This window comes from Strigops habroptila, chromosome 4 (assembly GCF_004027225.2).
Source record: "Strigops habroptila isolate Jane chromosome 4, bStrHab1.2.pri, whole genome shotgun sequence".
Classification (NCBI taxonomy): Eukaryota; Metazoa; Chordata; class Aves; order Psittaciformes; family Psittacidae; genus Strigops; species Strigops habroptila.
The window spans coordinates 52,058,646-52,073,422 of record NC_046358.1 but is presented as its reverse complement, the minus strand read 5'-3'; the positions used below and the strand labels follow the sequence as shown (position 1 = coordinate 52,073,422).

General features: G+C 41.9%; 1 protein-coding gene across 5 annotated transcripts in view; it reads left to right on the top strand.

The window, feature by feature from the left end:
- Window positions 1–14,777, top strand: part of OSBPL5 (oxysterol binding protein like 5) — a 179,470-nt gene that overhangs the window by 114,722 nt on the left and 49,971 nt on the right. For all 5 annotated transcript variants that reach the window (XM_030484015.1, XM_030484018.1, XM_030484017.1 and 2 more), the window contains exons 2-3: window positions 559–715; window positions 6,731–6,804. In XM_030484015.1, coding sequence (XP_030339875.1) covers window positions 559–715; window positions 6,731–6,804 — 231 coding nt within the window. The remainder of the gene's footprint in view (window positions 1–558; window positions 716–6,730; window positions 6,805–14,777) is intronic.

Sequence of the window (14,777 nt, the reverse complement as noted above, 5' to 3'; positions counted from 1 at the left end):
ATTATTTGGATGTGCTGTAATTGGAAATAAGGCAGGAGCAACACCGGCATTGTCTCTGCTTTTGTTGCTCTCTGCAGCTTGTGCAGCTGGTTCCTCTTCCTCCATGCAGCTCTGATTCAATGTTGTTTTGTGGAGGTGGTGTAAATGTGCTGAAACCAATGGAGTTACACTTATGAGAGAGACTCCAAAACCTAAAAAAAAAACCCAAAACAAACCAAACCATGAATTTTAGACACTGTGTGCTGAATAGAGCTGGTAAGTAGCTATTATCCTAGATAGATCCAGGTAGGCAGGCGGGTGTTACACTGCCTGGATTCACCAAGGAGCAGTGTCCTGCTTCCCTGCAGTTTTGAAATACTGAGAGTCAGCAAATCAGTAATTGCAGCTTCAAACTAATATCACTTTCTTTTTTTCCCTGCATAGCCTTCTGGCACTCTATAAAAAGATCTGGCACATTACATAGGATTAGGCAGCTTTGAAGCAGTGGAGTCATCTGGGTGTGAAACTTTGATTTCCTGTGTCTTCAAATGAACTGTTATTTCTATCTTTGCTTTTCAGAAAACCCCCACAACTCATGCCATGAAGGAGGAGAACTTTCTCCGTCGCAGGTTCTCCCTCTGTCCGGCCTCGTCCACCCCTCAGAAGGTCGATCCTCGCAAGCTGACACGCAATCTGTTCTTCGGGGCTGAAAATGACATCTACCCACTCAGCCCAGGTTGGTTTCTGGTGTGTCACTGCAGAAAGTAACATGTCTCAGGTGCTTGACTAGAAGTAGGTATTTTAGCATGCTGCCAGGAAACGGAGAGAAACAAGTTAATACGAGGGAGAGAGATGCTTTTGCAACACAGGTATTACTGGATTGCAGACAGTGCTGCTTCATGATGCCATTGTCTTTCACTGCCATGACGTTAAGTGGGAACGGAGGGCATCACAGTTGGGGTTTGTAACCATTTGAACGCTGCATGGCGTCACATTTCAAAATTGATTAGTGTTTTGGGGCGCTTTCACTTTGTAGCACTTGATATATTTCACTCTAATTATTGGACTCATTTAAGATTTGCTGGCCCCACTTGCAGCCATTTAATAGCAGGCTTCCCTGTTCAGATTTAGAGCCCTGGATAAATATTACAAGAGCAGACTTTTTGTGGTTAATGTTCTGTAAATATCTACAAGCACTACAAGTACCAGGAATCTTGACAGGTTGCAGTGAATGACACACTGACTTCTAAGTGTTCCCTTTGTGTCTCTTTTGCTTTGAATTTTCCTCTTTGAATTTTTTAATTTTTCCTTTTTGAAGGAAATAGAGCTTATTTTATTGTTTCAGAATTTGTTTCTCACGATGAACATTCAAGTCTTTCCTTGATTGTGGTCTGCAGACAATGTTTCCGTTCCAGTCTGTAAACAAGTGCCTCAGGGAACAGTCACAAGTTTGTAGAGCTGTCATTTGCAGCTGCCATGTCAGTACTAAATATTCAAACCTTGCAGCACCTTCGTGAGCTCTCAAAACACTGGTATCTAGAGAAAGAACATAGCATCTGTCAAAAGGTTTCCATGTTCATATAGATGCAACACCTGACAGGCTCTCTGGGCTTCACAGATGAAGAGCAAAACCTGGGTTTCCTGAGCTAATTGGTTTTAAGAGCAAAGGTATCAAAGGCTTCTGATTTTGCAGGTATTTCTATTTGTGGGTGTCTGCTTCAAGGCAATGGGGAGCCTATTTTCAGCAGTGCTGACTAATCCTGGCTGTCAGTGAGGTCACTAGAAGCTTCAACAACCTTTTGGTAATCAAACTGAAAACAGCTTAAAAATGGAACACCTAAAATCTCCTACATTTCAAGCCTATAGGGACTTCTGAACAGCTGTCCGCCCCTAAGCACAGTCCATACAAATGTTTGGTAAGTAAATAGCTGTTTCACTTCTGCTGTCCTTGGGAGCCTGAAGGCTGATTTTTTAGGCTGTAGGCACTTCCCCTTGCTTTGGGGAGATGGAGAACCATAGCTTAGAGTTTGCCTGTTCTTCAGTTCTTACCAGCATTTTCAGTGCTAAAAAAGGTACTGACTTCCTCACAGAGGTATTTCAGTGCTGTAATCTTTCAGACACCACAGAAAGTTGAGGGTTTCAGCATGGAGGAGGTAGCTGGAAGAATTTGTCTCTTCCTCAGCTTCCCCCCTCACCTTGTTTCTCCTTGATCCCTTCTGGCAGCCATACCAAACAGCCTTTGTTGAACTCAGCAGAACAACTCCCTTGAACCACGCTGGAGCTTCTGCTCTGCGGCACAGTTTTCCCAAGTAACCTCCAGCAGTGTCGTCAGCAAGGGCGGGAGCTCTCTGTATTGCAAAGGGAGAGCATAGGGCAAAGAGTTTATAGAGGAGAGAATATCATTTCTTAGCAAACAGAAGTTACTACTTCAGCCAGGGGATTTCTTGCAGAGAGTCGGGGGTTTTGTCTATCCTTACTTTTTTTTTTTTTACTCCTTTCATTTCTCTCTTGGTCCCACAGAGCTGCCTTCTCCTATTGTTTTCCTCACTTTTCCCATAAGATGTAACTGTCATTCTTCACGTTCAGTTGCTGTTTCGTGTGGTGGACTCTCCTTTCACTTCTTTGCTGCTGCTTCTGTCTCATTTTCCTCTGAGCCTCATGTGCTTCCCCTCACCTTCTCCTGAAGGATGCAGCTATCACCGTAGATAAGCCACAGATCTACATCCATCAGCTGCATCCAATATTTCTCTGGCCCCCCCTTTTTCTCAGATGTTTTACATGAACTTTCAGTTCTTGAGTCCATGTTTTCCCTGGCAGATTTTCTTTACGAGGGCGCTGGGCTGATCGTGTTCTGTGGGTGCTGTAGGCAGCACAGGCAGCAGAGCGCAGTGATTTCCTGCCAGGAATTTGGTGGTTATGAGGTGGCTGGAGCTGCAGGTCTCACAGCACCAACACCTAGGATTAGCCATCCAACAATGAAGGTGTGCAAGTAAATCATTCAGTGAGAAGGGAGTGACAGACTTTACACCTCAGGCAAGCTACACTATGAAGATGCAGTTCATCAAGAGGACATTTTTAAAGAAAACGTGGGAAATGCGGAGGGCACTATCTAAAATAACACTTTGGACTTTCTGCCTCTTGCTTGCATACAGAAATGCTAATGATTCTGGTACCTAAAAGAAATTTGAGGAATTTTAAAGGGAGTTCACAGAGAGACATGAGTTCATGTTCCTTGCCCATGTCTGTTTCATTTAGCAATAAGGAGAGAAAATCTTTTTCTATATTCTCTTTCAGAGGATAGGAAATTTGTTGGGGGAGTAGCTAAAAGAGTTTTTAGAGAATCTCTCTTTGACTAGGCTCCGAGATCACACAGTGTAATTAAATAAAAAGTTAGATTAGCTTATCTGCATCCTAAGGGATGCACTTTCATGAATATGGGAATTTTACTGTGATACATAAATGGAACTGAATTTCAGTCTAGTGTACACGTTGGGCCATGTGGCTGATATTTACAGCAGTAATGGGTTTTATTCGCGGTAGTTTTGCCACACATCAGAGCCTCTATTTCCTCTTGTAGTTATCCAGATACTTTATCAGAAAGCCTATGAAATAATAGTTCATGCTGCGTGGAGCTAATAATGAATTCCTCAACAACCCAGTACTTTTGCTTCCCATTACCAGTGATCAGTCACGCTTGCTGTATCATTCTTTATAAAGGAGGAAGGCAAATGTACCTGTAAGATTGATGCCCAGCAAAAAAACAAAGAAAAGGAATAGTTACTGTTCTGGAAAGTAACTAAATACTGATTTTTCCTATGCATGACAGTAATGGGATAAAAGAAGGTATCAGTAATTGCACTCTGTAACCACAAGACTGGAGTGTTGGCAGGTTTCTTCATGACGTGATGAAGGCTGTTTCCGTAGGCACCACTGATTCCCTTCCCAAAATATGTTTCATTATTTGATGCAAAACTTTTGGGCTACTTTGTTGAGGACCCTTCTCTGCTAGCAGCCAGCACCTTAAGTCAGGAGAGATTCAGTTCTGTTTCTGTTGTGGGCATTATGTTTTCTTGATCAGGGAGATAAGAACTTCAGCTTCTATAGCCAGTTAATATTTAGCTTCTTTTATGTTTATATGTGGTTTCCTATTTATTTTTCAAGGCGGCTATGTCTGTTGTGCTCTGGGTGGGACTCTCACTTATGGGCTTTCCGTGCATTTAACTATATGTGTGGGTTTTTGAGGAACTTGGACATTGTTTCAGGGGCTGGCTCTCCTTCCACACAGCTACAGCAAGTCTGCTTGAAACAGACAATGATGATAGCTCTCCTCTGGAAAACAGCCTTTCCTTCACAAGTGCAAATAGGCTTAATGAGTTTGGCATCAGAAACCAGTATATACTACTCCATAAACATATCTTACAAACCTTGTAAGTGATATGGCACAAGTGAACAGTTGCATGTTCCCGTTTTGAATAATACTCTGTGAGCAGGATGGTCCAGTGAAAATCTCATTGTTCAGGTGCAAACCCTTTTAATTGTATTACTGAGAGAAGGCAGAAATCTCTCACTTACAGCTTGGAGTTAAGCTTTAAGAAATGAGACATAATAAAGAATGGTTGTGAATTCTGTTATGCTAATAGATGCCATTCCCTCAGAGCAGGCAGCAGCTGATTCCCATTAACTTTACTTGAACTTTTAGACCATATGTTACTTTCCCATACATATTCAGGAAAAACTTCATGGGAAATAAGTGCAGCAGCTACATGGCTTTGTGAGTTTATTCCAACCTCCTCTGCCTCCGTCAAGGAGAGTGGGGGCTATACAGAGCAAAGCACCATCAGAGAAAGAAAAAGTACAGAGATAACTGGGTTAGTCCATGCACAGCAGTGCTTATGGCCATCGCACTTGACATGGTAACATAAAGGGACTGTAAAATATCTGGCCACCTGTGATTTTCTCATGCTCATGGGCATTAGGTTTCCACGTGCGTTATTTACGGCGCAGTGTTACAAGGGGAGGAGTGACAGTTAAGAAACTAGGTTAAGGTTTAGGTTCCCTGTTGTTGCACCACCTTCCCATGTGACTGCATAGGTCCTTCCTCTGCTTGAGTTCCCTGTGTGAGCAATGCATGTGCTGTCTCTTCTCTCAGTTGGAAGCTTTTGCTTTCTGCATCAGCATGTCTGTGTGCATGTGGCACAGCACAGCACTGTGTCACAGAGTGAGAAACACACCTGAAAGCCCCACCACCCTTAGTCGACTGTGATAAGTTGAGCACCTTCTAGGGACAGTTGTCCCACAAAGCCTTTTCTTAAATTTAAGAGTTGATACACCAAACTGCCTGTTAGTCCCTGTAGAAGGGCATGGGGTTTGACCTATCTCTTTACCAGTGAAACCCTGTAGCACAGTTGCAGTTCTGGTTATAATGGAACTTGCTTGTTCTCTTACATGTCCCATGATGGAAGTGCAGAACATGGCCAAGAGGATATTTATTTTTCAGTAAGCTTCTGTGGATGGCTTTTCTAATGGTGCTTGGCTTCTTAAATGGCTGCTCCAAAAACTCCAGGAGATGTTATGGCTTCTGACACATCTGTGACAACTTCTGCTGACTTCAGGAGAATCAGGGTTTTCCCCTCCTGGTTTTGGATTTGGTGGTGTTTCCAAGACTGGCCCACACAGTGTTTAAAAACATTTTTAACAGCTCCCATGTTTCCAGTGTGCTACAAATGGATTATATTTCACTGTCACAGTGGTTCTTTACTGTGTCCAGTATTCTGAAGCTCTGATTGCTAATGATTTTGAAAAGAAAACTACATTGCAGTTGGATAACAATGACTGTCTTGGCACTAGAAAGCTAGTCTCATCAGACACTATTTTCTGGCTTTTTTTACTAGGAGCACTATGCTTTCTTTTACTGTAAGGACATGATGACAGTTGGCAAAAAGAACAGAATTTATTGTTACATTTTATTGCTTGGGCTAGGACTACACACCCTCATACTAGTATATAATGTGTATAATGTGCTGCAAGTTTAATATATTTGGGTAGTGGAAATATCTCTACAATGATTGGAAAATGTCAGTGTTCATTAAAACTGCTCGTTAATTGAAAAAGATTCTTATTTTAACAAATAACTTGGTCAGAAGACATTGATCTTCTGCAGGTTTTTTAATTTTGTTTTACTAATTACGTCTAGATACTGTTCTGTCTTCTGTTACATTTTATGATCATGGTTATTATTTGTCAAACAAAGCATGCTATCAAGAGCATCTGTGTGTAGTTGCCAGATACTGACCAAGGAGGATAATGTATTGAATAGCTGCTTATTAACTGAATTCAATTTATTATTTGCATTGAATGAGGCATGGAGTATGTAAGAAGAGAACAGACTGTGGTAATGTAATTAAAGACTGCATCATAATGCAGACACAGAAGGGAACTGATTAAGGATGCATAAGCAACCTTATTTCTGGGGTTTTTTTCCAGCCTTCATATGCTGGACTTTGCAACCATCATGTTGGTTTACCACAGTGTTTTGAGACCTAACTTTTAAGCAGTGCTCATTGCATAGCCCAAGCATGTGGATCCAGGCTATTTCAAGCCCTGAAAGATCCCTCTCTGTGATCCCAGTGTGCCTTCTCCTGCTCATGACAGCCTTTCTTGCTTGCTCTTAGCAGTAGCCCTTCTAAGGCCATGAGTAGCCATAGTTTTGCACAGAATTTCTCAGTTTCTGAATCACATTTCTCTGTTGCAGGAAAAGACGTGGAAGGAAACAGCCTATCGGCGCTGAAGGATGAAACACCACAGACCCCAAACTCCATTAGTAAGGTACTGTGCGGTAGGGATCCATCCCTAGTGTTGCTTTCAGGTCTTCGCAGGCTGTTTTTAATCATTCTTACTCTTTTTTTCAATGTCATTAAGAAAGCTTCTCCCTCTGTTGCTGCAGGAACTATATGTGCATGTTTGGAGAGAAAGAAAACGAGTGGTATGGCATGGTTGGGATGAGAGAAGCCCACACTTTCCTCTGACTTGATAGCACCTACTGCAGAAATCCCCTGTTTACTTGGACTTCATTTGGCAGTGTAATTAGATATGAATAACGTTGAAAGGTTGATTTTGTCAGCAGGGGTGTCTCCTGCTGTTCCTGATCAGCAGGGCAATCATAAATCTTAACTGTTTCAGGAGAGAAAGCTGTAATATTTAGTGTAGTGCCTAGCATCCAAAACCCAGAGGGCTCTGGGAATTGGCAGAACAAGAGAGGAACACAAACTAACCAACATTTCCTCATCACATTTCCATCCAGCCCATTATGGAGAGGTAAAACCGGGTCTAAAGACTCTGGATCTGGGTGTTCAAAACCTGGCTCTGCATTTAGAGTTACCAAGTGCCCGAGTTTGATTTCCTGTAGAGATGGAATCAACCTTATAAATTAGATCTGGCTTTGAGATTCCTGTATAGGCTTTTTGGCTGCAACTCTCTAACATGTTTCTGGAGGGTAACTAGAAATAGGAGCAATGCTTGTTAATAAATTTTCAACTAAATTTATTCAACTATGAAGCTATAAAATGCAAATGACGTCAGCTGAAATTGAAATATAACATTAAGGAAGCAGCTGCAGACAAGTGATTTCTTATAACACATGAAAATAGGCTCTTCATCTTCAAATACAGTTGACTCTGTTTGCCTGGAGTTTTCAGATTGTTCTGTCAGGATGCCCTGGCAAAGGTCAACACAGGGAGATGATGATGACAGGAGCTTTGGGAGTATGCAACAAGGGTTCATGTACGTGTCCTCTGCTATGGCTGGAACATGGCAACCTGCAAACCTACCTTGGTTTTACTTTTTCAGGCAGGTTCCTCATGGAAACCCAGCCTTCCACTTATCCTGGCAGTGGAGAAGCCCAAGGATCAGGTGACTGCATCCAGGGCTTTGTCTTAAAGCCAGATGTTTTGCACACTTTACATGGAGTTGTGTTAAATTCCCAAAGGCAGAAATGTAAAGAGGAAGGACTTTTTCTGGACAGGACAATTCAGAGCACTGAAATGCTGTCCAAAAGGGAGTTTGATTTCTGAGATGCAGGATGAATGCAAGAGAGGCAATTTATGGGAGGCATCTGGGTGAGCTCATCATGGCTCAGCTGTGTTTTTCCTGCCTCAGGGCCTGCCTTGCTGTTTAGTTTCCTACAGGCGTGTTTTTGAAAGGAGAAGCACCCTTGGAATATTTGGGTGCCCACCTAGATTTCTGCAATGCGCTGTGTGCACCTGGGAGGTGTTGGTGGGTTTCTCCTTGACAGTGTCAAGAGCAGTTGTTAAGAAGAGATGAGAAAATGCACAGTGCAAATCAACTGCATCAGATTTGTGACTGAAAACAAATGTGGGGGTCTGAACCTGGACCCAAGCTTTGCTTTCACCAGTCCAAGACTTTGGTTTTCCAATAGTCAAAACTGCTCTGAAACACCAATGGACTAAAACCAGAAATGAGGACCCCAAAACACCAAACGTCAACTTGCCTACTCATTTGCAGTGTTGCAGGCAATTGCTTTGGCTACTGAATGGGACAGAGCTAGTTTTTTTTCTTTCCTGCCTGAATTTTCTGCTTAGACACCCAGTATTTGATGCAGAGGCTTCCCTCCCACCTTTCTGGACTTGTGCTGTATTGTCTGTCATTCTCACTTCACTCCGCTTTGCCTTGCTGTGTTGTACACTACTTTGTTCTTCTCCAGTCACATAACTTTTCTTCTGTTGCTTTGCAGTGTCCCTACAGCAGGGAGTCCCTATTGTGAAATATCTTGTACCTTAAAAATTTAGGCAAACTGGTGTTCAGTTTGCCTAATATTTCATTTTTCATGTCTACTCAGCTCTAAGGCTATAAAAAGAAACCTTACTGTCAGGTGTCCAGAAGTGTAAGTAGGAATGTGTCACAGTATCTTAGTTTAAAACTAAATAGTGATTCCGCCTACTTGAACCAAAGGAAGGAGTGTGTGCTAATTGGGTCATGTTTAGATTCCTGGCAGCAGGGCGGAAATAATTTTTAGAAACCAGACTGTAGGGTGTGCAGGTTTAATTAATGGATTTAAAAGTAAATGTTCTAGGTAACAGATCCATGCCATGAATACTTACCCTTCTTTTGGCACAGTTAATATAACAAACCTTGTTGGAAATCAGTGTTCCTTCAGCAGCGCTATTTTGATGCACCACACCACACTGACTCTTTTCACCCAGTATTGAGAAGGAAAGCCAGTCGAGTGATTCAGTCTCTGGACTGTAGCTTATGGGACCTGAAATTCACAGCTCTGACTTGCAGTTCCTGCATTTCCCCAGGCAGATTAATTGCTTTTCTGTTTCGTATCTTCATCAATGAGGTGGAAACAGTTCTACATTTCATTCTCTCAGGCCATTTCCACACTGTCTCTGAGCCTCAAGCTCATCTCTGTAACCAGGTAGTACAGTTAGCACATGCCTGATAGTGACAGGGGTTGCCTTTCTCTCATTTTGTGAGTTATTCAGCACTATTAGTATCCTTTAAGGCACCTTTTATTGCATTATGCAGTGTTGCATTGTCTCTTTCTTTCTTTCCTAGGCTTACCTATTTATTCTACTGTCTGGAGAGCGGCTGGGGTTTCTTGATATGCATGCAGAGCCCAAAAAGAATTGAAGTATATTCGAAGGGATAGTCAGAAAAATCTTAAAGCTGGTGCTTGGTGGTACTTCACTCTTTTCAGTCCCCCACTGATGCCACAATGAAGTCTAAAATCATGACGTTGTAGCAGTGTGGTTATCATGTGCACAGTTATATGATGTATGGGAGAGCAAAGCTTAGATTGCTTTGTTCATCATGAAAGAATTTTTCCACATGCCTGATTTGTTCAAGTCTTTATTGTGTGATTTATAATCTGAAATATGAACCTAAGTGTCTGCTAGAAATTTATTTTAGCTGCAAAGTAGTTTGAAGCAGCTCATACCAATCACTTGAGATTGAAGCTATAACTCCTATGCTGTCTCAAGCTCATCCTTCTAGATCCATGAATTATGCTCTCAACATATGAGTTAATTCCAGCCATGGCTACGTTTGAGACTATCATAAAAGATAATTCACCACTCCGGCAACCTATAAGGGTACCTTTCCCTCTGTTCTCCCTTAGCCAGCAAATCAAGGAATTGGTTGTCAGAGAAATCCAGATGTTGCCTTGGAGAAACTTAGGAGCAAAACATCCCCCATGTGTGCTAAGCACAGCTTTATAGGAGAACCTGGCCCTTCCAGGTGGTGTTATGCTTAACTGGAGACTTGCTGACTTTTCATTACCATACTTTATGCTGTTGATGTTGTGGATGGAATTATTTTGGAGCTAGTTGTCTCTGTGAATGCTTACGCTCAGTTCCTGTGCCCTGGCTCAGTACATCTTGTTTCTTCAATTCCATGTGCAGCATTTCAGGGTAATCACTGTTGTCCCCAGAGGGCTTTGCAGCTAATTTCAAGTGAGCAGAGATGTAGCCTGGAGTATCCTGGGGAAATTGCATAGAAGAGGGGTGGGATTTTGCACCATGTTTTTGTGGACAACATGGAGCATCCCTAACTTTTGTAGGTGCATACAAGCCCTGAAACTCGCAGGTCCCTCACAGAGGAGAATATAGACAGTAGCAACTGTTCACTTACAGAAATGAAGTCTCAAATTTGGTAACTTTTGGTAAGCCTCTGCAATCCTATCTATCAAAGCCTATCTGCAATCAAAGACTCTGCACGAGTCACCTTGGGTCACTGGTAATTGTAATTATTTACTCCAGTGTTTCTGATGGGGGAGCTGAGGGTAAACGGAGGTGCAAAAATAAAAATGGTTTATTAAACAATTTAGCAAAGCGTATTTTAAGCTGAAAGTCCAGTTGTTTTTCATTGATCGCTTTCTTCATTTGTTTAAACTCAGCCTAGGAACAAAAGTTGTGCCTATAGCTGGAGGGGAAAGCAAAGTTTTGCTTCAGATTTCTCCTTAGCACTCAGTCATGTGCAGCAGCATCTTTCTCAGTGTGCAACTTCCATCTTGCCTAAAATGTTCTTTAAATATTCTAAACCTGCAGAACATTCTTCCTGTGAAGGGCACATTTAAATGATCAAATAGAAATCCCATGAGATCTGTGACTTCTTCTTTATTTACTATAATCTGATGCAATGGAGCAAAGCGTTCCACTGAACAGTAGTATAGCTTCATGTCTGGAGTTGCTTGAATAGCTGAATTTCACAAATGATTTTCCCCAGATATTGCTGTCATATCAGCTATTTATTTGTACAGGCTTTCAATTTGTGCTAATCATTATGCTATTTCAGTGTTGTAAACGCAGTTGTGGTGTCTTTGTAACATTGTTGAAATAAGAGGGTTGGGTTTTGGGGATTTTTTTGGAAACTAGAAGATTTTAGGTGAAGATTATTCAACTTGCTGTAAAGCAGCATATTGATTGAAGGGTAATCTCTTTCCTAATGCAAAGCTTGCTTGTCACTAAGAATCATTTCACTGACTCTACTGTGCTTTGGATGAGCTGTTAATTCACAACAAAATAAAAAATATTTTAAAAAGAACTGCTTATAGTGAATTGAAACAAAATTGTTCAAAATGTGTGAATATTCACATCAGTAACAAGAAGCTCTTCACTTGTAATGTTAAACCCAGCTTTTCCATAGTCTTTATACTACTTCAGGAACTTCTGTTTCATTTCTTTTTATTTGCAGTGATACTGAACTATAGCAATTATATGTGGAAAAGATACTGGAAAAACTACATGTGAGCAAGGACGTGTCTCCCATGTGGCAACTATTTTGGCTTTTGCGAAACATAACTAAAGACCCCAGCTACTTTTGTTCTGCCTTCAAATTCCCATCTGATTTCATCTTTCTCTCACTTGGATGCAAAAAGAAAAAAGAGCAACTTGTAAGCTGTCATTGCTGTTAACATGCAGACCACAGCTTGAGAATGACTTTATTTAAATGTTTCTGATTTGGAATAGTTCTGTCTGTTTGTCTCTCATGACATATTTCTTTGTCTTCATCCCATGCAGCAAGGATTGCATGCGCGAAACAACAGGCTATTCCTCTTGCTGTTATCCAAGGGATGGCATACTGATGGGCTGGCATCCCCCACATTGGAGTCAGTCACAGTTTTTCTGTGAAATGATTTGTTTCCTCTTGGAAATGAAGTCACCAGAAAGACACTGGATGAGAATACCACTATTGTGAGGGCTCTGTGTCCTCTCTTACAAGGCCTAGCAGAGGCGTAAGGGTATTGTGAAAACTGCTAACAATCAGCAGCGAATCTCCAGAGGTGCATGACTGAGATGAAAGGGAACAGCAACTTAACAGGGATAAAAAGTATGTCTCTGAGTACAGCCTGTCGTCAGCTGGCAAGGTCATCACTGAGGCCTGGAAAGGACAGATCTGGTTAGAGAACTACAGAGGGACAGCAGTTTCCCACCCCTGTAAGTGCTGCTGCATGCCCTGGTAAAAGTTTTTGGCAGATCTTCCCTCATGATTGTGAGAATTAATATATGGGAAAAATGCCTTTTGCTTTCTTATTAGAATATTCCAGTCTTTTGTAGTTTGCTTGTTTGCTTTGGGTATTTTTAATTTTAAAAAATTGAATTCCCTACCCTCCCATTGTGCAAAGTCTCATCTCTGGTTAATATTGTTCACATATTGCTGCAGAGAGAAGGGGCCGGATTCTGATATCCTGCACAAGCATAATGCTAGTGTCCTTGTAAGATTTGCTGAAGACAATGGCTTCTTTTAGTTTTCTGCCAGGTTGAGAAAGGCAGGGCAATAGAAGAACATCATTAAATGCTTTTGATGTGTCTTAGCAATGTAAGGCCCTGCTGTGTCTTAGGAATCTTTAAAGCTGGTGGCCTGGATTTACTGGATCTTATATATGCCATGAGGTACAATCAAAACTATTCACACATATTCATGTAAAAACACGAAATCATATTCAAGTCACTTAGAAGGATAAATCTGGAGGAACTAACCGTACATTGCTGTCAGCAGTAGCATGGGGGCCTATGATATGTAGTCCTGAGGCCTTAGATCCCACCTTTCCTGTGAAAAGGTAGGAACTTTAAACCCAGAAGTTCAATGCTTTTCACTCTGTAGACCTGGAGGTCACCTACAAGTAAACTATTTAGGATCTGTGATGATGCATCCTCATAAGCATAACAAGAAGCAAAGTGAGCAGGGAGAAGCCATCAGTTTGCCTTGTTAAAAAAGCAACTGGGGAACAGTGTCAAGTTTCTGAAAACAGGAAAAGTCGCAAGTCAGACACATCTGAAAGCCATCTTGTCCATGGCTCCTAGTTAAATCCATGGCTTGGTTTGAGTAAAATTTTCTCTCTCCTCATAAAGCTGGGTCATTTTACAACCATCTCGAGGAGCCATGCTGTTTGTTAGGCAGCTGGTATATCACAGGTTTTGGGGCATGGCAGTACAGATACTTACTTTCCCATGCCTAGAAATTCTTATGGAGGCAGTGAGGGACTTAAGACAACTGCTTGTTTCTCATCTGTTCTTAAGCCTGTCTTAGTGTGCACCATCCCCGTGGCCATGTTTCCCTTTAGAGGCAAGGTTAGCAAATTCAGCGTGTCTGGAGGTAGCTCAGGCATGGGGAGGGCAATGTCTGAAGGCAGCAGAACAGTGGTCCAGGAGCCCGCCCCATCAGCCTCCAAGGCTGTTAATCCAGCTGCTTTGACCAAGTGAAAGACCAATTTGTAATTATTTCAGTCAAGTTTCATTATATTTATTGAGCTCCAAAAGGCTATGGTGGTGTAAGGGGAGATTATCCTTTCATCTGCTATTGTGTGCTGCAGCTTTATTACATGCATCGCAGCATCAGCTGGCATCGGGCATGCAGTGTCCTTGGTCATGGAGCAATGAGTCAGCTCTCCTGAAGAGGCAGAATCAGTGTCTTTCTGTAAACACTTCAGCTTTGAAGTCTTGTGTTTAGGTTGTTTAGCGTGACCCAGAGAGACTTCAAGGAGGGGGCAGGTGTGGCTGGTAGAGCCGTGGAAGTGCCTCTGTGTGTGTTAGTGCCGGTTCCCCACGAGCAGTGCAGTGGGTTTAGCGCTCAGGTTTGCATGGCTTGCGGTGGTTGTCAGAAGCTTTCTGAATTTGTCTTCGGGTAAATTTCCTCGAGTTAAGTGAGCTTAGGGGCCAAAATTTTATTCTTTATATAAAAGTTAAGTTGTAATTGTCTAGACAACAAGTGATTGTAGCTTGTTTTAATTAATTAAGCAAAAAGCATTCATTATATCCTGATGCTTTGCAGACACCTGAGCAGGATTTCCTAGAATCTGTGGGACATCTGTGCTTTTTTTGCTTCTCACGCTGGCTAATGAGGAACAGTACGTGGTGTTTCTCTCTGCATCTGATCTCTTGGGCTGGAGGGAGTGAGATTACCAATAAACAGTTGGCTGATAGTTGTATCTCAAGGACAGGACATTCTCTCTGCTAATTGGGAGAAAGGGGGAGAATTCTTCTGATCAGTTTTAGAGGACACACGTCTCGAATTATCAAAGCATAATCTCCTGATAATTCAGAAGGATTCTTGCTCAGAGACATTTAAGCACTTAGAAATGTTTCCTTATAAAGAAAAGCTTATCGCATATTTCCCAAAGGTCTGCCACTGCCCTTTGAAATATGACAAAGGTCCTGTGGGCATAGTTCTCTGCTCAGATGTTGTATCTGTGCAGCAGTCCCTACCATAAATCTTGTATTTTTACAGTGAAGTCCCGTGCACAGAAAAAATATGCATCAGAGACAGCACTGCAGGTAGAA